A 20,570-nucleotide genomic window follows, 5' to 3' on the forward strand; every position below is an offset into this window, starting at 1 on the left:
ACTTGTTAATTTACTGTTTAGAAGCCATGTTATTTATTAGAGTGTAAATTCAACAACTAAATACGATTTCTGTCGCTGTATAGGAAACATAAACTACATTATTACTATATCGAATCAACTTAGGTTCCATTTGCATCAACTATTAAATTAAACCTGCTGCTTACCTAACCTGCTGGGCAGTGATGACAATTCTCCTGTGTTTTCAAGGAAAACACTTCTTTTGTGCCTGTACTATAAAAGCCACCAAAATAACACAACAACAACAACAACAATAATAATATCCAGCATGCAAATGAAATATGAATAACACGTGTTTATTATTGTCAAGTCAACCACCATTTATTTTTCCTGTGCAGTGTCATTCAAAATATATGTGTGTGTGTGTGTGTGTTTGTGTCAGTGTGTGTTCTTGTGCTTGCTACATATTGAGGACGAGTATATGAATTTAACCAACAGAATGAGGACATTTTTGGAAAATGAGGACATTTTTGGAAAGTGAGGACATTTTAGCCAGTCCTTGGTTTTAGGGTCGAGGTTAGAATCAGGTTCTGGTTAAGTTTAGGGTCAACATTAGGGTCAGGAGTCAGTTGAGATGGTTAGGTTTAGGGGGAGGGGCTAGGGATTGTATTACATCAATGAAAGTCCTCACAAAGATATAAGTACAAGGATATATGTGTGTGTGCGTGCGTGTGTGTGTGTGTGTGTGTGTGTGTGTGTGTGTGTGTGTGTAGGAATCCTTTTTTGGAAATTAAAAAAAAGAAACCCAATGGAAAAAAATAGCATGATTGATAGTGAACTATCTTCTGTTACAACATAACCATGGTGATCTAATGGCGTGTGCATATTTGGTAACAGAAAGGGATTTTACAATGACAATGTAATTACTGACAGGAAGATCCACACTGTTGTCCCAGAGCACATGAGCTTCAAGGTGCTTCACAGCGTCACGGACGATGAGTGGCGGTGCAGTGAAAGCAGGACGGTTCTGCTGCTGCTGCTGCTGCTGCTGCTCAGTCACTTGCGTTTTCACATGTCCTCGAACCATCATCCTGCTTTCACACATCTCTATCGCTCATCTTTTACACTTGATGTTGGCTTCAACTGCACAGCGAAACAATGAGTCAGAAAGAAGCATAATGCAGTTAACCCTTAACACATATTTAACCTTGAAACAACGAGGTGAGAATTCAAATTCAAATATCATAATTTGATTGATTGACATTTGTGCAGACTTTCAATGCCTCACGTGATATATCCTGAGCAAGAAATTAGGTTATCCAATACTTTGGTGTAACTTATTTAACTTAGGAGGCTTCCAAAGAACAATAAGGCCCAGCATGGACATTAATGTGAATAGCATCTCTGTCATTTGCCCTGAAGCACCATGAGACATTTTGTCTGGTTCTTTTAGAAGCTTTATTTGCTGTACTTATGTATATGTTAGAATCATTCTATTATGTGTCATGTAGCCCAATTAATTGCATATGCAAAAACTGAAATAAAAAAAAAATCACAGGTAACATGAGAAATTCCTAACCGCCTGTGTGTCCTTTGGGTTTGGAGCTAAGTGGATTAGCTTAGCTCAGCTTAGGTTACTTGATTGGGTTTTTGTTTCGCAGTTATTGAAAAGACCTAGCATCCATCTTAACACACAGCTTTCAAAAAACAGGCAAACATGATTTTTTTCTTTTAAGTGAACAGAGTAAAAATGCTAATACGCTAGAATGAGATGGTGCTCAGCCCTTGCTAAACATTAGCATGTTAGCCTTGTCAGTGTGAGCCTCTACCTCAGGTAGGCTGATGGTGCATTCATCATCAGAAACAGACAGAACTAAGATGAGGTTAGACTTTTCAGTGTGCCTCTTATTATATGGAAGCGTAAGAGTAACCTTGGTACGTGATCATCCAAAAAAGCTTCAGGTTTCAGGTGACAGGAGTTACTAATACATGTTGGACGCTAATGATGGTTGACATGTTTGTTTATTTCCTTGCTTACTAGTGTAATCCTGAGGTGCCATAGGCCGGGACAGCACCTGTCGGAGCGCGTCCAGCCACTCCCTTTGCTCCCTCTCCTGCTCACACATGAAGACGAACTGTCGCTCTGGCGTGTCCACTGTCACGCCGCACTTCCACTTGTTTCCTCGAGTGTGCTTTGGGACGCAGTCCTTCACAGAGTAACCGTTCTTCTCCGTGCCGATAAAGATGACCCCCAACTCCTCCGCATCCTGCGTTCACCAAAGCACTTTTAGACAGGACTCATATCTCAAATTCTTCATTCTGAGATTGCACGAGAGATTAGAGGTTTTTGGTCTCACCAGTTGGCCTTTGAAGTACAACAACTTCCTGTTCTGAGAGTCCAAAATAAACCACCTCTTTTTGAATGGCTCCTTTTGCTAGAAGGGCATGTGCACACATGAGAAATTAGATGTTGAATTCCACATTTTCACAATTATTACAATGCTTCTGGAATTTTGAAAACCATTGAACAGCTTTGAAACCAAATTCTATATAAGACATCCAATACACCACTGCACCATCAGAGTCTGATTTATTCATAACATATTTAAAATGTTTCAGTCTCTACATTCATTGTAAACAAACAGTTAAGCCTCTGAAAATTGGAATACCGAATACAAAATTTGTATAAATATGTGCATAAATACAAATATAACTTTTATTTATCTTATTATAATATGATTATTTTAGTTATTTGAGCAATCGATAAAAAAACCACTGTAACTAATTATATGTTTTGCAATTATGCAAATTTTATTTTCATTTTGTTCAATTAATCTTCAGCAAATGTGAAGTCAATCAAAATTCCACTACAAACTTCTCCAGTCCTAACCCTTTTTCTTTTTCTTATCTATTTGCAATAAATGACATTGTGTTTTTTTAAACAGAAATTACATCTCACTCATCCTCTTGCTCTCCTCTTTAGCGTTTGTTCTCACCACCTGCTTCTACAAGACACAATTTCCTCTTAAGTCATCTTTACCTCCTCTCATCTGGAACAATGGACACCGTACATAACTACATAATTGAGCAATTTAAAAGTTAACCAGATCATTACATTCAAGTTCTTTAAGTTAGTTTAGTTGCTGCTCTACGTGTCGTTTTCTTTACATTTCTTGGTGATAATTGATAAATGATGTAATTACGTGTATGTGTACATGATTATTTGAGGACTCACCAGCGGCCCTGTCTTCTCCATGTAGCCCTCTTTGAGGTAGTTGCTTGTTATCTTTGGTATCAGCTGATGAGAGGGTGGAGAGATTCAAATCTTAATTTTTAAAACATGTAACATAAAATTATTAAATATTGTCATTATTATTATTATCAAGTTTAAGGGAAGTGAACTGCAGTAACAGTGAATAAAAGCCCCATTTTGCTTGTATATTTGACTTTGAAGCATTCGTCCAAAGCTCACTTCTTCATCGCTACCAGTTGGGAATGCTGTCTTCAGGTAGGCATAGCGAGCAGCACGGATGGCGTTGTACCATGTGACAATTTCCTAGAGTAGAAGAAGAAAAAACCCTGAGCTTCTCCACAGCTACGATTGCTACCAGTTATCTGTTCTGGGGTGGATCGTGCAGTCCCACCTCAGGGCTCTCATGGTAAACGTAGAGGTTCCTGGTGTGATTGCCGTCTTGGTAGGCGATCTGGAGTCCATGAGGGTGACCGATCTTCTCTGGTTGAAATGTGGCGTTCAGGTCCCTGATAGAGATGACAGCTTTTGGGCCTTTAGATTCCTGCATCATAAAAACCGTGTCAGTAGAAAGGATTTTTTTTTTTTTATTTCAGCTCAACAGCGCCATATTTACTGCTTTCACAGGTATCCTCTGCACATTCCGACACTAAAACAGCATTTTTTTTTTTTTAACATACACATCAGGAGAAAATGAAGCAATTGTTTAAGAGCAGTCTGCCATAGCCAAATGCTCTTGCAAGACCTGGCAACAGTAAATACGTAATAGAAAATTAATAGAAATTTAAAAAGATTTATAAGGGTGGCACGGTGGAGCAGTGGTCAGCACTGTCACCTCACACCAAGAAGGTTCTGGGTTTGAGTCCCGGCTCCATCACAGGATCTTTCTGTGTGAGTCTCCATGTTCTCCCTGTTCCTGTGTGGGTTCTCTCTGGTACTCCAGCTTCCTCCCACAGTCCAAAGACATCAAGAGGGGACGAGGCTGATTGATACTCTAAATTGACCGTAGGTGTGACTGTGAGTGTGAATGGTTGTCTGTCTCTCTATGTGTTGGTCCTGTGATGGACTGGTGACACGTCCAGGGTGAACCCTGCCTCTCACCTGACAGCTGCTGGGATAGACTCCACCCCCCCACCCTTAATAGAATAAGCAGAAGAAAATGGATGGATGGATGGAAAAGGATTTATATAAGAAACCATAGATTAAACGCTGTAACTGAGGTTACACATGACTAATGACATTCACTCTTCCACCCTGGGACAGTTTACTACCAAGGATGTGGGAGGAGGTAAAGTTCATACCATGTTTTGCTGCTATAGCTGCATTTTGTAGTGAATGATTTTCTTTGTCCCATCCAGACTTTCCAGACTTGATGGCATTTAATGAACAGTAGAACAAATTGGACTTAGAAAAGGCTTTTTAAAAAAAAAAAAAAAAAAATTAAGTCCTGTTTATCAACTGCAGCTGAAAAAACAAGGTTTTACTGAGTGCTGACAATTCAAATTTCTACAAAAATGATACCTTTTTCTCAGTATTGGTTGGTGGGAATGGGTTAAAAAGTATCTGTCACACTTCAGTTGAATTCTGGGAGAGCAGCAGGGAACTCACATTTTCTTTGTTGTAGTAACTCAGCGTAAATTCTCTCTCAGACAGTACAAACTTCCTCTTCAGAAAATGCGTGTTGTCTTTCCCTTTCTTCCACAGCATCCCCTCATAGAAACCTGGAATCCATTTAAGAAAACCGAAATGGGAATATGCTTTTAGGTAACGTGGCCATTCTGTTGTCAGTGCCTCGCTTTTCTGTTTCCATGTATCTAAGGAACAACCCACTGATGTCAAACGGTACATGAAACCATCACCTGATGTGTAAGCCAGTGGTGGATACTTGATCTCTCCTGTGAACTCCAGCCGTTCATATTTGGCTCGAATCCACTGCTCCTTCAAGACCCTGAGGTTTTAAAGGCAAAAAATGAAATCCTTTTAGACAGACAGGATTCTTTGGCCTCTGATCTAGAAGCAGAAATGTTTTGGCTGTCAGTTGCACTTCTCTTTATGTAAAACTGAGGTGTCTAGATTTGCTATTCCCACATTTGGACAGTTTTCTGCATGTCAGCATGTCAACAAGCTGGAAAACTACGTACGCGCAGTCGTTTTCCTCAGGCCGGTAATAGTACGGTGGAACAGCTTTCTCATACAAAGCTCGGGCGCTGGCGTTACCATTGGATTTCATGAACTGTGTAAAAACACACATAAAAGCCCCCCCCCCCTTTTATTTTCAGTTTTAAATGACTGAATTCTTAAGGAACATGATAAAACCATCCATACCTCCACAAGCTCATCTTCCCAGAAATCCAACTGTATGGATTTAACCCGGCTGGACAGGTTACGGTGGATGCCGGAGCAGTTCAGACACACAAATAAACCCAGTTTAGAGGACGCCCAGACTGGATCTGAGGAGTGCAGGGGGTGACGGGTTCAAATGTAACACTCGGATTAAATTAGGAGGTGAAGCAGTGTTCGAATATTCGCTGATTATTTTAATACAGTCAGTGACGCTAACTTAGAGCGTTTACTAATGTATTACTTGTAAATGTACTAGAGTATTTATACTTGTGTACACTACTGAGCATTTACAGCTTTGTGATTAGTTTTCAGGTTAAGATTTCAAATCAATAATTTCTGTCCTTCTCCAACTGTCTTTATTTTGTCATTTGAAGCTAAAACATTTCCCATATTAACATAATACAAAAACCCAGACAACTATAGTACTTTTATCAAACTAATTTGGTCGTATGCTGTCCTCTATAATACATCAGCTGCAAGGATTACTTTTTGTAGTCTATTTTTGGTGTTGTCAAGAACAAGCAGGCAGGATTGTGACCACAGTATTGAGTATTTTAAAGGTGAAGAAAAATATATATATTTTTTTAGGTTAGAACTAAAACTGAATCGGATCCTGATTTGGCCAGTCGTGGAGGAAGAATTCAGATCTCCGTGTTGGCACTGACGTAAAGGATGTGAATACTGTACAGAAGTACCAATTCAGAGATGTAAAGTCTCTTAGGCTGATAGATTATCATACACAACAACGTCATTATACAATCAAACATGTCAGCAGCCTGTACCTGTCGCTCTGGACACTCACTACACTGCTAAATGAGCTGAAAATCATTCAATTTTTTACTCTTTATACTGCAAAACGATTCAAATAACTTCACACTCTACGCAATGCACTTTTCCTCACTTTTATTGTTGATAATCTCGTATTCATCGTAACGCACACAGACAGAGACAGAGAGAGAGAGAGAGAGAGAGAGAGAGAGACAGACAGACAGACAGACACACACACACGTTCGTTTACTCACCTGTCGCGCCACAGTCAGCGCATCGGCTGTTGTCCGACTGCTTCAGCAGCTCCAGTAAGATCCGTTTATTGCGCTCCATGCTGGTCCAGGGTTCACAGTTAAAAAACTCTCCACGGGGGTTACATCGTCCCACGCGTGAAGGAATACAGCAGACAGTTGTCTGGAATAAAAAAGTGGAACTTGCAAGAGGGACGTTGTGAATGACGCAACACGGGCGGTTGTCCTTCCTCCTGTTCGTCTGTGGGTGTTGGCTCTCCAACCACAGGCGCCTTTTCAATACCATTGAATATATTTGAATACATAAACGGCAGCTGGTGAGATTTCTGTGGAAGAGCTCAGCGTGCACACATGCATATTGTGATGTATAACTTAATAGAATTATTATGAGCTGTTGTTGCACTATATATTTTTGGTGTGCTTTAAACTCATGAGGGGTTTAGCAAGCACTACACATTAATAAAACGATTGAAATCTTGTATGTCAGTAGACAGCTCACCAATCCGTTCATATGATTCAAAATATAATGCCTTTTCAGGTTCAACATTCACTGTAGCACTGAATTAAAAATAAATACTCAAAAATGACACTGATGAAATGTGGTTTCAAATCACAACGAAAACATACCAATGCCTTAAGAAAACATCTACTTCCTGCAAATTAACAGAGCACAATTTTGTGACTTTTTTTTTTGAATAAAACTTTATTAGGTTGCAGCAAACCCATTGAGTATGTATACAAATTAGGATGGAGAAAACAAGTGGCAAACTTCAAAATGCACTGTGATGAAGGTGAAGGTGATATGGTGAAGGTGATATTTGGGGCAGACAAACACAGCATGAATGCTGTTATAAGGCGCTGGTCTTTAATTTGAATGGGAGCAAATATCATGAACATGTCATTAATACACTGCCTTTACAAATACACACGCAAATCCCATTTTCACGTTAATCTCTCACAAGTATTAATCATCCACGCTTGCTCTTCAAAAGCAATTTCTACTTTATAAAGCCCACTTTGCTAAATGCAAAGTTAATTCATAAAAAGTTGCTACAAAGTATGGAACACTACTGTACAAAAAAAACACACACACAAAGACACTGTAGTTGTTTACCTTTATAAAATGTCTGTGTTCAGTCCATGTTGGGGAAAATACATGCAAAAATCACTTGGTGTTTTTAAGTGCACACAGCTCTGACCAGGTCATCTGACCACGCTGAGGTCAGTCACAATGCCATGGGGCAAGAGTTACTCCTCCTGTTGCTAGTCCTAAACACAGTGTCAGCATGTGCCTGGCTGACGGTCAGAACTTTGCTCAGAAGGGAATATTTGTGTTGAGGCATCTTCATTGTCATGAGGACAGGTGTGGTCCTCTGGATGGTTTAGGAGAAGTCTTCAGCGAGGTGCTGGAGTATGTCCTTCTGAAGTCCCAGATGAATGGAATCCAGATAGTGTAGGAACCTGGGGGAGGACAAAGACATTCAGAGATTTCTGTAGATGAGAGGCCCTATGTAGTCTAATATAAAGACCCCAGAATAAGCACCAGGGATAGAAGCCAATTTTATAAGGTGGCCGAGCATATTATTAACACTGGCCTCAACGGACATTTTCCTATAAGCTTTTATTGTGAAAGTAGCACAGCCCCCCATCAACTGACACATTTCACTCCTGATTTGTTGTGTCAAATAACATTTGAAAAGTCCTCAAGAGCTGCAAAGATTAAATCACATAATCCCCCGTGTAGTTAGCCAAGGGCTAACTACACATTAGCCTGCTGGGCAAGCAGAGGCCTCTAATGTGCTTGTTCTGAGAACTGCACAACAAGGAACACTTAAGGTTCCACCGTGACATTTCATGTTTTGATGTGCCACAGACCCACAGATGTTACGAAGGCTACATAGAAAATAGGTGTTGATAAAGGTTTTTTTTTTTTTTTTTTACTCTTGTAGCTTCCTCCATAAACACCCTGAGCTGTTGTGTGGTTCTGAGCCAATTCTGGTAGCAGGAAATTCATGCACTACCAGCTCCAGTCATACCATTTTCTGCAGCACACACCCATGTACAAATGGTTTTGTTTTGTTTTTTTAGCCTGGGTGAACCCGCTTGGCCTGTCTTTTTTCCTTCCTTCCTTCCCTGGTGCAACATATTCTTTAATGCAGTCCCTGCACCAGACAGAAGTAAACTGTCTAAACAGTATCAGAGTGTAATATCCCAGCTGTGTATTCAATCTTTGGTAGTTGTGGTAAAAGCAGCATGGAGGACAGAGACGGTGTTTCTGCCGCATTTTATGCTCCAGTTTGTTTTTCTGTCTTAACCCAGACTGAATGATATCAGAGAGCCGCTGCTTTAATTCCAACAAGTTGAATTCGTGGTCCAAATGACTAAATTGTGGAAGATTCCAGTGAAAGGTACAAGATTTAAGGTGAGTAGGGGTTGAGGGCACAGAGGAGGAACAAAAGTGGTGCCATTGTCCTTCACACATCAAAATGAGATTAAAGCTGAGGAGACCAGCTTGCTGCATAATACTTCAACACATTTATTTGTAGCCTGTGAATAACACTTTTGCTGTCAACACAAAAACATCTTCAGAGTTAGCCACCTGCTCAAAGAACAACTTTACCACAGCCAAAACTGAGACCTACTGTTGCCGGTCAGCTAAAAACACACCGGCTTGTTTTTGTGCGCTCACCTTCGTTTCAGCTTGCCCTGCTCCTTCAGCTGCTCTGACCTGCAGATGGTGCGCAGGGCTGGTAAATAATCCAGAGCAGCTGACGATCGGTTGCCCAGAGTCCCAAACCCTCCTCTGAACATCAGACACTCCAGAACGTCTTTCCTCCGATGCACTAACCTGTAACACATGATTAAAACGTGACCTTTCTATGAACTGGTTTAACTGGTGAACGTTTGTTCATTCTGGGACCATGTTTGCTGTGTGACAGTGGCACAGCTTGATTTCGAAATGTTGAGAATGGGTCCCAAATATGTAATGAAACACTCGCGAGACTCACTGAGGTTGACAGGGGCTGTCCTGAGTGAAGCTGCAACCTTGACGATGAGAGGCTACAGGGAGGGTGAGTTCGGCGGCAACCTCCTTTCCCAGTTCCCCTTCTAGTTGCTGGGCTTTGTCCCAGGCTTCCACCAATGAACGCTGACACTTGTGGAAGCTCAGAGCCTCCACTGCTGCCTGGACCTCCAGCACACGCTCTTCCATCACCCAGCTTAATCTGTCAATCTCAACTCGAGACTCGTCCATCATCCCATCTTTCATCACTGCATAGTTTCCTCTCCGAGTGTCACCTGCCTGATGAACAAGTGAGGAGTCCATCTCAGACATGTCCTCTAAAAAGTTTGCGATTGATTCAAGACACTTGGAAACTTGGAGACTCTTTGCTCTCTCATCAGGAGTCAGCGGATTCACCCTCTGTGAAACTGAACTCTCTTTGATTTCCCTCGTTGCCTGAGGAGCCCCATGCTGCTCGGGAGGTGTCAGAGAACACTCTTCTGTGTCAGAGTCCAAGTGCAGTCCATCTTGGTCGGGTAGACAGTGCCTCCTCTTGTTCTTCCTCATTCTGTGGGATACCTTAACTGGACTGCCATCTTCTGAGCAATAAGCTGATTCTGCAGAGCACAATAACCTTGCGTGGGATGGCAGAGCATCCAAACGATGAACGGAAGACTTGTCAGGTGGACCGGACCCACATTGCAGCGGTTTGTGTGTGGAGGTCAGCCGTGTGAGGGGTAAAGGTAAGAGGTTCTCCATGTTGGAGTAAAGAAGATTGCATCCCCGCCTGTTGTTCTCCATCAGCAGTTCCCAGGATTCCACCTCAGTCAGGTGATTCTGTTGATATTAAAAATGTCATTATCTCAAAGCTAGGGAGCAGAACATGATGTCATAGGCTCTACTGTAGGCTACTCCAATGAAAATATGTTTGCCATAAAAACAGACTAAACATTGTGTGGCAAATTGCACCCCCCCACCCCCAAAATGACTTGTGTCACTGTCACAATTTGATCCATTTGGCTTATCATTTTTAAAAAGATCTAGTATCTGCACAACTGAATGATTCAACCATATTCAAGTTAGCAAAGGGCCAACTACAAGCAGTCGTTCGGCCAGTACAGTTTTGATTTTTTTTAAAATAAAAGTGGAAACTCCTTTGAAATGACTTATTTCATTGCTGGAATTTGATCCACTTAGAAAGTCTGTAAGTGCTGCACAAATAATCATTTATGCACCTTCAAGTCAGGAAGTAGCCTGCCTTGGCGTGCAGTATGCCTCCTCTGTTTCACCATGTACAAGAATGCATTCTGGTGTGCTGTTCAGAGATTTTCCTGGCTGCACTTGGCTTAACAAGCAGTGTCAACTCATTCAGGGAGGGCTTTCAGAGATGATGCACTAGAGCTTTAATGCAAGTTCTTGGAATCATGACAGGAAAAACCAAACATTTAATGCATTGCATTTCGAAACAAAGTAATTCTTTGGAAACATTAAGTTAATCTTTGGCAGATGTAGATATGAACGGGATATTCTGCTTTCTTTCTGTCCTTGAGAATCTTTCCCATCATCTGTGTTTAGACATTGTGACGTCTTTCATGTGAATAAACCTCTAGTATTGTTAGTTAGTAATTAGACATTTAAATTTAGATCATAAAGACTAAAATAAAACAGTAAAATAAACAAGGGGCTAGGTGCCACAGTGCTCAAGCTGGAAAAACTACATGATACCGTTTTTAAATCGGCATGGTCGTTGTCTCTGCGTTTTATGTGCTGTAAAAGTGCGTATCAGAAAGCACTTATATTGACACAATGCATCTGTGATAAAGGATGAGTGATGTGTTGTTCTGGTCCTTATTTTAAGCATCTGGGTACGATATCTGGCAACGCTCACTAACGACTTGTGTGGCCGTACTCTGACCAGTGAGTATTGTGAATTAGCAGTTTACCCTTAGCAGCTCCCAGATATCTTTCTTAGGCTCAGTATTCGTCAGGCCCAGCAGAGTCTCGGTGCAGCCTGAGTCACAGGGCGGTAGATTGAGCGGGACAGTCGCTGTACACGGTGACCCATCTGCTGCTTCTCCACTAGTCTCTGGCTTCAGTTCTGCTTTTACTGCGACAGAGGGAAAAATACTATAACAATACTGCAAATAGTGATTAAAATGTTTGGCATCTATACATACTTCCATGTGTGTAATCTCCATACCAGTTTTGTCCGTGTGCAGCAACGGCCTGGCTGTGTGCCGCCCCCCTGCACTGCGAGTCCAGTACTGCAGCTGCAGTAGGCTTTGCCTGATGTCACAGCCATTGAGTCGCAGCAGGGAGCGGACATCCGACAGGTCTGTCCTCATGTCCTCAGCCAGACACAACAGCTGCAGGTAGCTGCTCACATCCAACTATGTCAGGGAGACACAAACAACCCAACTGAAATCATTTCATCTGATAACCGGTCTCTCACACTTCATTAGAATCACAATATCAAACAACCTTACACAAGCCATTCAGTTAATGAGTAAAAACAGAGAACCTGGTCACACTGGTAATATATAACTGCTTCTTTTTGTTAGCCAAAATTTTGCAAATGGCTCTAGCGTTGCCACGAACAATCAGATGAGATGAGGTTGAAAAATAGTACCGGTATACATTTTGTTCTTGTCGCCATGACAAAGCTGCTTTGCTCACTTCAGTTTTCCTTCTTTTGCTGAAGCTTTCCAACCAATCAGAGTGAGTTCTGTCTTGGCCCGAAATTTTAAAGTTGCCAACAAGGACTGACTAATGCTAACCACAAAGATTCTCAACCAATTCCAAACAGTGTTAGAGCCAAGTTTTGAAATGTTCCACTCACCACTGATGGGGTTTTGAAATGGATCTCTTCAAAGTTGCCATCAAACAAGGTACTGAAGGTAGGATCTACAAACACACAACACATGAGTAAGACTCAAAGAGCAGTCGCAGTAAACAATCTAACATGAAACAGTCCATCTGATACCAACCACTGGTGGTGAGGATGACTGGCCTCTTGGTAGTGGTCATGAATGTCTTTATGGCAGATAGAAACCCAGCATCGTCTTCAAAAATAACATCCACCTCTTCAAACAGGATGAGTGAAGTGGCCGTCTTCTTGCTCAGCTCTTCACTTGTCTCTGAGGTGGCAGCTGCTGGTGATTTGACAGCGGCATCTTTATGTTTACTGGCAGCCTCAGTTGCTTTGAGTTTCTTGGGAGCAACTAAACAAAACAATAAAGCTACTATTACGAAGTTGATAAAAACAGCAACATGACAGAATGGAAGTGTATTTACCGTTCTGTTCATCCTTCTTAGTGTTTGGAGGCTCCTTGTTGGTGGGTCGACCCATTTTGAAGAAGTTAGCTAAAGAGGTGGGAGCAAGGCCTCCTCTTTTAGCACCTCTCGGTGACTGGGGCTGTTTCCTTGGGGAGGAGACCACCCTACGAGGAGAGTTAATCTTCCCTGAAAAAAGAATTCCAACTTAGCGTAACATTCCTAAATGTAACAAATCAATGTCAGGATTCTGAAGCGTTCATACTTGGAGAGAGTCCATGTCTGATACTTCCGGCACTGCTGCTAGTGCCATAACTGTTGAAGTAGGTGGGTTTGTGGGTGTTGACCCCCTGACTGTCCACCTGGTGTGACTGAGTGGCTTCCTTCAGCTGGGACAGGATCAGGCGCCCACTCCGCTGAGAGGAAGCGTTCACCTCAAACACCTAGGACGACCAAAGGGAAACTAGTACATCAGGTTTACAAATCCTACACAAATGCCACACTTAGAGTGATAGTTCACCCACTGCATTACTTCTTTGGAACTCCAGAATACACAAAGTGCCAGCTACATATTTAGCTTGAAGTTAATGGCAACAATTAGCAGAAAAACTGTACAAAAATCATCATCAATTTACAAACTCTCAAACACATCATCCTGTACAGTCCACATCTTCTTTATCTAGCTATATGATCAGTAATCCACAAATTCTTTGATTTGAACTAAAAACAAACTATAACACTTCTGGTGAAATGCTGCAGTGAACATTTTGTTGCTGTTGCTAGTCATTAGCTTCAAACTAAATACACATGGCTGGCTCTGTCTGCATTCTGGAAGTCATGCATGAGGGGGATGTAAAAAATACTCTTTGGGTGAAGTATTGCCTTAAGCAGCTATCTACATAACAAATGAGCATCTCAAGGAAGTGCGATGTTTTTTATACCTTGAAGCCCAGCTCCTGAGCACAAGCATAGACCGTGGATGTCTTTCCTACTCCGGTGGGCCCTGTGATGAGGATTGTATTACACAACGCATCCTCTGCATACTGAGAATTCTCCTCTCCACAATCCCAGTCAGAGTCTGGACATAATAATCAAACAGTCAAACAAAACATGCATCAAGCCAAAAAAATAACTTTGTATTTTTTCATTTCCCACCATTGCTGCCTTCCTCGTGTTTCTTGTCTTTCTTATTTCTCTCGTCTCTGTCTGCACGGAGTTTCCATTCCCTTAGCCAACTGCACAACAAAATGAAAACTTCAAGAACTTGTTTCCATATGTCTGACTTCTCAGTCAACATTTTTTTGAATTAATTTGATTTTCCCAACCTGTGCAGCCTCCTAACCGCCACATTGTTCCCCAAGATGTCACTGGCATGCTGGGGTTGATATTTGTCCGTCCACAACACGTCTTCCTTTATTGCATCTACTCTCGAAAGCAAGTCATCTACTATAACTACTGAATCGTCTTCATGTAGGATGGCAGCACTTCTGGGTGAAGGTTCCTCTTTTGCCTTCTCCAGCCTTGCTCTCTGGCTGCGTCTTGTACGCCCTCCTCGTTTTGTTGGCTCTGGCTGAAGAGAGCTCTCTTCAGAGCGGGAGGCCCGGGGCTTCTTAGCAACGTTGGTCCCATGATCACCCATCCTCTTCCTCTTCCCTCCAACTGGTTCGACTGATGCTGGGGTGCTTGTGACGCCGGTTACAACTTCTGGTAACACACAGTCAAATGAAATTATAAAAATGCAAAGTTAGGGTCTTTATTTGGGCTTATTAATTGAAATTCTGACCTAACGTTTGTGCTTGGAAGGCAGATGAATTGTAAACTAATTTCTCCTCTTAAAGGTAAACAAAATAAATCCATTCTTAGTCCTAGATACAATGAGATTAATTTAAAAAAATCTGACTTTCAATATCACCAAGAATAAAACTGTCCTGGAAATTGAATATACAAACCTGAGGCTAGGCAATGCTGCTGGTGATCAGAACGTTTCGCCACAAAGCGACGCATAAACGTCTGAGCAGGAAAGCAGGGGTTAGAGAAGCTGACCTCCTCCACTAGAAGCTGACGAACAGCTTCAGAAATCTCAGGCCTCCAGCCAGAACCCTGGAGGACAAAAATGATCAAATTCTGTGAGCAGATAAACACTTGTAGAGATCATATCGTCTTCTAATCACATTTATCTGGTGGTAGATTTAAGATAAAATACTCAATACAGTATAATTATACTGTCTAAACACCTGGATGAACATGTAATCAAATCACTGGCAAGATAATGTGCAAGAGTCAATGGTTGATCCTGGATACTTTCCTCAACATGTTAATTCTCAACATACCCTTTCACGGAGGACCCTATGGGCTGGTTCTTTCTTCATACCCAAAGAACCAGTAACAGAGAAAGTTGGATTGGCTGTTTGGCTCCAAAAGTCTTTCAGACAAGACAGAAAGGAAGACTCCGGCCATGGCAGGCTCCAAAGAGGGCAATCTATCAATGCAAAACATATTTTACTTGATTGTGTGGGTTGATCTGCTTCTATCAGTACTTCATTGTTGAAAACATAATCAGGACACTGTTTCGATAACAAGATAGACTACCGTTTGGTGGTTGCATCACGTGTATGACCAGCTGGAAGGAGGAACTGGAGAGGGTGTATGCTTCCTTAGTGGCAGCCGCCTTGGCGATCTGCTTCCTGAAGGACTCAGGCAGGCCACTCTTCAAGAACTCTCTACGGGCTCTGAAAAGCACACCATCCTGGGAGTTTTCAGAGCCCTCGTGGCTGCTCTCATCAAAGATGGACACCACTGCCGACGGCCTTCGAGCAATCTTTTCTTGGTTTAGTGAGGACACTTTAGACCCTGTCAGATAGGAAGTACAGGATCAGACTGGTGGAGCTCACACCAAAAACACAAACTCGTAGCAGGAAACACTACCTGGAGACGCCCTGGTCTCTTTACCAAGAGATGTTGATTTGCCCAGCACATCATTTAAAGAGCGTAGAGGCTTCTGGGCTTTGCATTTTTCTGGTTCTGCTTTGTCCTTCTCCAAGCAAATAATAGAATCCTGACAAACCATGTAGACTTAGTTTGAATATTACAGTTTTCCATTCATTTTTCAGCTGTGACATATGGTGGTCACATCACACAATAAAGGACAATCATATGCATTCACGCACTACAATATTTGAAAATCTTAACAACTAACACACCACAGGTTTAAATTTAGTGCACCACCAAAACCGGGGGGATTAAAGTCAGTTTTAATATCCACCAAAAGTAGTACTGTATACTAGCTTACAGTTTGTTGGGGACACTGTTGGCTGCTTGTGACCGCTTTCTTGGTAGCTGTGATATATTTTCTCTCAGAGTTTATGGATGTAAAAATGCCTTTCTAAAATCATTTTTAAAATGTCAACATGTTTGAGATGGGGGTCCAGGTGACTCAGTGAGCAAATAGAAAGGATGAAGTTTGGATGTGTAACTCCATCATATCACATGACCATCTTGAGTCAGGAAGGGCCTGGTGATTGTCAGGAAGGCCGAATCAGACCCCAAAGCAGCCTATTTATCCTGTGAGTGCCCGGCATAACAGACAGCACCCAACAAGATTAAATCTTCAACATTAGGTGAGAGAACTCATAAAACTGGACCAAGTATAACATCCAACAATTCATGAATCGCATCCTTCTCTGAACATATTAATAACATCTCATTAAAAACAAGGAAGAGTCGCTTGAAACAGTAAAATGAGGTGTACTTTGCCGACAACTGTACCTCGTTTTCACAGTAACTCTTTTTGACTGAGGCTTCAGTTCGTGATGAACGCCTTAGCGTAGTCTTCCCCTCAATGGCGGCAGCCTTCTTGCTCTGCTGAATCGCTATGGCTTTCTCTACCAGCTTCTTTGCCTTTTTCTGTTTTTTAGAGTCTTTTGATATCTAGAAAACATAATCAGAAGAGTATGTCATCATCCTGTGAGCATTATTAATGGTATGGAAGACCTTCATGGTAACATTTTGAACATTCATACGTACTTTAGAAGCCAAAAGAGGGTTTATGTCACTTCCAGCCATAGACACATTTGGATGGACTCTTCTAAACTTTATCCTGATGAAAAGCAAAAAAGTTCATTGCAAGAACAAAATTACAACCTTCAAAAGACCGTGACACACATACAGACATGGTGATAGTATTAAATCATAATATGCATGTGTCACCTGATTGGACTTTCCTTTATGTCAGGTGGACACACCATCTCTGCTATAAAGACCCCGTGTTTGGATGTGAGTCTCCTAGGGGTGGACGTCTGTTTGAGGATGTCCTGAGGTGAAGCGGCAGCACTATCCTTTGACATGTCTTGTTTCCTGGTGTTCCTCACAGAAATTGTTGGGGAGGATTTGGGAGCCACTTCTCTTCGGGACCTCCTCAAAGCTGTCACGGTGGCGTTGAGAGCCTCCTCTCTTTTATCGTCAGCTTCACAAACTACAGCCCCTGCTTCCTCTGCAGGAAGAGGACCAGCAGGTGAGTGAGAGATGGCCTCCTTTTCTGCCCCAGCCGTCTTTTTGCTTTTTCTGGCTGGTTTCTTTGCAGCTACTTTGTTTGCCTGAATTGCAGTGTCTTCCAATGCAATCTTTTCAGCAGCATCCAGAATCCTCTCTCCAGAGTTCCTCTGCTTGCCTTGGCTCTTCCCGGACTTAGACTTGGATCCATCCAGGGTGGGTTGTTTGAAGGCAGACATGAACTGCTTCTTCTCAGCCTCACTACACTTGGTTGTGGATTCGCTCTCGATCACAGCCAGCTCGAGATCCTCCTCCTGAAGAACCACGTTGGATTTACGTTTGACAGTCACAGAGGTAGATGAGATTCCAGGTTCTTCATCAGGGATTACCACCCCCTTCCTCCTGTTGAATATAGAAGCTATTTTTCCCACAGGCTTCACCATAGCCTGTTTAAGTGAGATTGCATGCACTTCAGCCTGGATGGTGACAGTTCGAGGTGAGACACAGAGAGAGCTCTCCCCAGAAGCCTCATTTCCCTCAGTATTAACCGCATTAGTGTGGTCCATATTCATGTCCTCAGCCTCTCTAGGGATTTTACTATCATCTCCTTTGCAATTTTCCTCTCCTTCCTCCTCGTCCTGGCTCTGACTCCGCACAAAATCCTCAAAGGAGATCATGACTGTGCTACTATTCAACTTAGAGTCCTCATCCACATTGACCTCCATGCTAACCTCACACAAGGAATCCTCTTTCTCCTCTGGTTCTGCATGCTTTGCCTCCTGTTGCTGACTCCTAGAGTTTTGGGCGGACATTCTAATCTGGTTAGATTTGTTATTTAAGGGTAAAACTGTTGACGGGGTACTGCTTTTGAGTACTGCTGGTTCAGATTTGCCACATTTGGAACCATGTTCTTCTTTGGCCAGCTCAACACTGACAGAATTAGAGGCGCTCTCTGATATTCTAGAGGTCTCGGTACTAAGCTGGGCCAGAAGAGCTGCTGTATCACTGCCAAGGAAACCACAGGTGCTGGTTGATTCTGCAGCTATGTCTTCCTTTTCATTTGACTCTTCTACAATAAAGCAGCTCTCCTCCTCTGTTAAGATAACAGCTTCAGCCTCCACAAGTTTCCTTGCAGCTTTAGTTGCCTTTCTTCTCCGTTTCTGAGATGGTGGTTTCACTGGCACCTCAGGGCTGATGCGCTTTTCTGCAGGAGGTGACCTCTGACAGTTCACTTTAGGTTGTCCTGCTGAGCTGCTCTTTTCTTTAGAGGGCAGACTCCTCCGGTTAAAGTAGTCCATGATGTTGTTGGAGCGGGGAGGAGAGAAGGGTTTCTCTGCAGGCTTAGGCACAGGAGAAAAATAACTTGTGATTGTCTTGACAACAGGACTGCCACCATCTTTGCGAGATTTTTTGCAAGGCTGTAATGAGAGTCAGAGGTAATTAAAAAAAGAACATACAAGACCAAAACAAAAAATATGTATGTATGCAGTACATCACAGTCTATCAAATCCAACTTCTAAAAATACCTGGCTGTCAAAGTCCTCGATGACAGATGCCATAGCCACGACACCAGCCATAATTTTAAGTCACCTGAGGGAAAGAATTATGATAAAAAAACAGATTGATAAACATGGAAAAACAACAACATCAAAAAAGAAACGCACTAATTGTGGAATTCTGGGCAAGAATGAATACAAACGCTAGTAAGAACATACTGATACAAACAGGATTTTTATTTGAGCAAATTTATGTAAACTTTTGTTGTTCATGTTGCTCTCTATTAGGGCCTGTTGTACCAAATAAACGTGGGAAAATAAGTAAAAACACCTAAATTTATTTAAAGTTTTTCAACCCATACCATCTTTGAATAAGAACAAATTCAATCCTGTAACAACCTTTAACATAAAAATGGCCTTCTACCAATCTAATTTGCCAACAGAAACATTCTAGTCTAGTCGTTTGCTCAAAAGTCACCGTCAAATACACTCTTGACCATGTAAACATCACACAGCAACCCGGCATTAATACTGTGCTATACAGAGCGAAATTATCGCCATTGTTTAGGTTACAGAAGTGGACACAGACACTTACAAGAGCTGGGACTGCTATTTTATGGGTCATTCCAAATGTCCACAGGGACAAAAAGTAATAGTAAAGTTATTATCGTTGCCGACACGGCGCCCAGTAAGTTAGCACAACTGGCTTTCGAACAAACTATCATAAACATAGACAAAACGAAAGACAACCAAAACACTCACCGATATCGATAGCAGCTTCAGGCACGGTCTTCCTGCGGTTTTTCATTCACTTTCATCCTTCAAAGAAGCTCCTTGTGTCTGTTAGTTACCAGCGGATACGTCGATTCACTGAAAGACAACAAGCTAGTGACATTCGCTAACATTAGCAGCTAAATTCAAAGTAGCAGGTCCCAAAAGAGGTCCGACATGTTGCCGCATGTCAGCCACGGATACACCAATGGAAAGGTACAATGACGAACGGGTGTTCTCCAAAATGTTGAGAGCTACAACTGAAAATACAACATTCTAGACGAGTGTTTCAAAAACGCGCCAGAGTACTGGCGAACGAAGAGCGCCAAACATACGTGACCTTTTGCGTCAACGCGTTCCACCAATGACACGAGAGAAGCCTGCTTCGTCATCGCTTAGCGTTGCGTACCCAAAACAAAGACGGCGCCTAGTGGTCACGTTAATGGGACGGATAAAGTAACAGCTACCCCAATTGGGTACGCCGACACAAATACAAATGCACAAATATATCTGAAACGGACACCAAATAAAGATCGTACATACAAATAAAATTCTGAAGTCACATTTCATAACCAGTGACATTTTATTGATCCTGAGGGGAGGTGTCAACTGTTCCCATTCAAGAATAAAAACATATCCATCCATTGTCTTCCGCTTATTTCTACACATTAAGGGTCGCGGGGGGGCTAGAGCCTATTCCAACGTCAACGGGCGAGAGGCAGGGTTCACCCTGAACAGGTCGCCAGTCCATCGCAGGGCCAACATAGAGAGACAAACAACCATTCACACTCATACCTATGGTCAGTTTAGAGTATCAATCAGCCTCGTCCCCAATTGCATGTTTTTGGATGGTGGGAAGAAGCCGGTGTACCCGGAAAAAACCCACACGAGGGAGAACATGCAAACACCATGCAGAAAGATCCCGTGTTTGAGCCGGGACTCGAACCCGAAACCTTCTTGCTGTGAGGTGA

General features: G+C 42.2%; 2 protein-coding genes across 4 annotated transcripts; both read right to left on the reverse strand.

Annotated features, from left to right (window-relative positions):
* Positions 1-313: 313 nt before the first annotated feature.
* Positions 314-6,795, reverse strand: adap2 (ArfGAP with dual PH domains 2). 3 transcript variants are annotated; one of them, XM_086184180.1, is made up of 11 exons: positions 6,574-6,793; positions 5,534-5,658; positions 5,350-5,441; positions 5,068-5,156; positions 4,817-4,929; positions 3,603-3,752; positions 3,431-3,514; positions 3,194-3,256; positions 2,316-2,393; positions 1,997-2,225; positions 314-1,101 (listed from the first exon to the last, which is right to left on the reverse strand). In XM_086184180.1, exons 1-11 carry the CDS (start codon positions 6,650-6,652, stop codon positions 1,073-1,075), a joined length of 1,131 nt encoding a protein of 376 aa, XP_086040306.1. In that variant the 5' UTR covers positions 6,653-6,793; the 3' UTR covers positions 314-1,072. The 3 variants fall into 3 exon arrangements, with proteins under 3 accessions (XP_086040306.1, XP_086040305.1, XP_086040308.1); XM_086184179.1 differs by lacking the exon at positions 314-1,101 and having other exon boundaries at positions 1,177-2,225; positions 6,574-6,794; XM_086184182.1 differs by lacking the exon at positions 314-1,101 and having other exon boundaries at positions 2,020-2,242; positions 6,574-6,795.
* A 502-nt stretch (positions 6,796-7,297) lies between these two features.
* Positions 7,298-20,007, reverse strand: atad5a (ATPase family AAA domain containing 5a). Its single transcript, XM_086185429.1, has 21 exons — positions 19,591-20,007; positions 18,859-18,922; positions 17,051-18,750; positions 16,868-16,940; positions 16,610-16,771; positions 15,770-15,899; positions 15,434-15,694; positions 15,175-15,323; positions 14,794-14,944; positions 14,170-14,548; positions 14,000-14,079; positions 13,786-13,922; positions 13,110-13,287; positions 12,866-13,033; positions 12,559-12,792; positions 12,411-12,475; positions 11,772-11,961; positions 11,515-11,678; positions 9,579-10,408; positions 9,260-9,418; positions 7,298-8,031 (listed from the first exon to the last, which is right to left on the reverse strand). Exons 2-21 carry the CDS (start codon positions 18,907-18,909, stop codon positions 7,953-7,955), a joined length of 5,340 nt encoding a protein of 1,779 aa, XP_086041555.1. The 5' UTR covers positions 18,910-18,922; positions 19,591-20,007; the 3' UTR covers positions 7,298-7,952.
* Between the last annotated feature and the right edge of the window lie 563 nt (positions 20,008-20,570).

The sequence above is a fragment of the Aulostomus chinensis genome, chromosome 18 (genome assembly GCF_037954235.1).
Source record: "Aulostomus chinensis isolate RoL2024-O1b breed Wild chromosome 18, RoL_Achi_v1.0, whole genome shotgun sequence".
Lineage (NCBI taxonomy): Eukaryota > Metazoa > Chordata > Actinopteri > Syngnathiformes > Aulostomidae > Aulostomus > Aulostomus chinensis.

Excerpts from the sequence above, each read along its gene's own strand:
- adap2 (XM_086184179.1), bottom strand. The coding sequence starts at position 6,652 with ATGGAGCGCAATAAACGGATCTTACTGGAGCTGCTGAAGCAGTCGGAC. Across the intron at positions 5,659-6,573 it reads CGCTGACTGTGGCGCGACAG|ATCCAGTCTGGGCGTCCTCT; the intron begins GTGAGTAAACGA and ends TGCACTCCTCAG. Across the intron at positions 5,157-5,349 it reads CCTGAGGAAAACGACTGCGC|GGTCTTGAAGGAGCAGTGGA; the intron begins GTACGTAGTTTT and ends TTAAAACCTCAG.
- atad5a (XM_086185429.1), bottom strand. The coding sequence starts at position 18,909 with ATGGCTGGTGTCGTGGCTATGGCATCTGTCATCGAGGACTTTGACAGC. Across the intron at positions 16,941-17,050 it reads ATAAAGGAAAGTCCAATCAG|GATAAAGTTTAGAAGAGTCC; the intron begins GTGACACATGCA and ends GCTTTTCATCAG. Across the intron at positions 12,793-12,865 it reads TAAGAAGGATGAACAGAACG|TTGCTCCCAAGAAACTCAAA; the intron begins GTAAATACACTT and ends TGTTTTGTTTAG.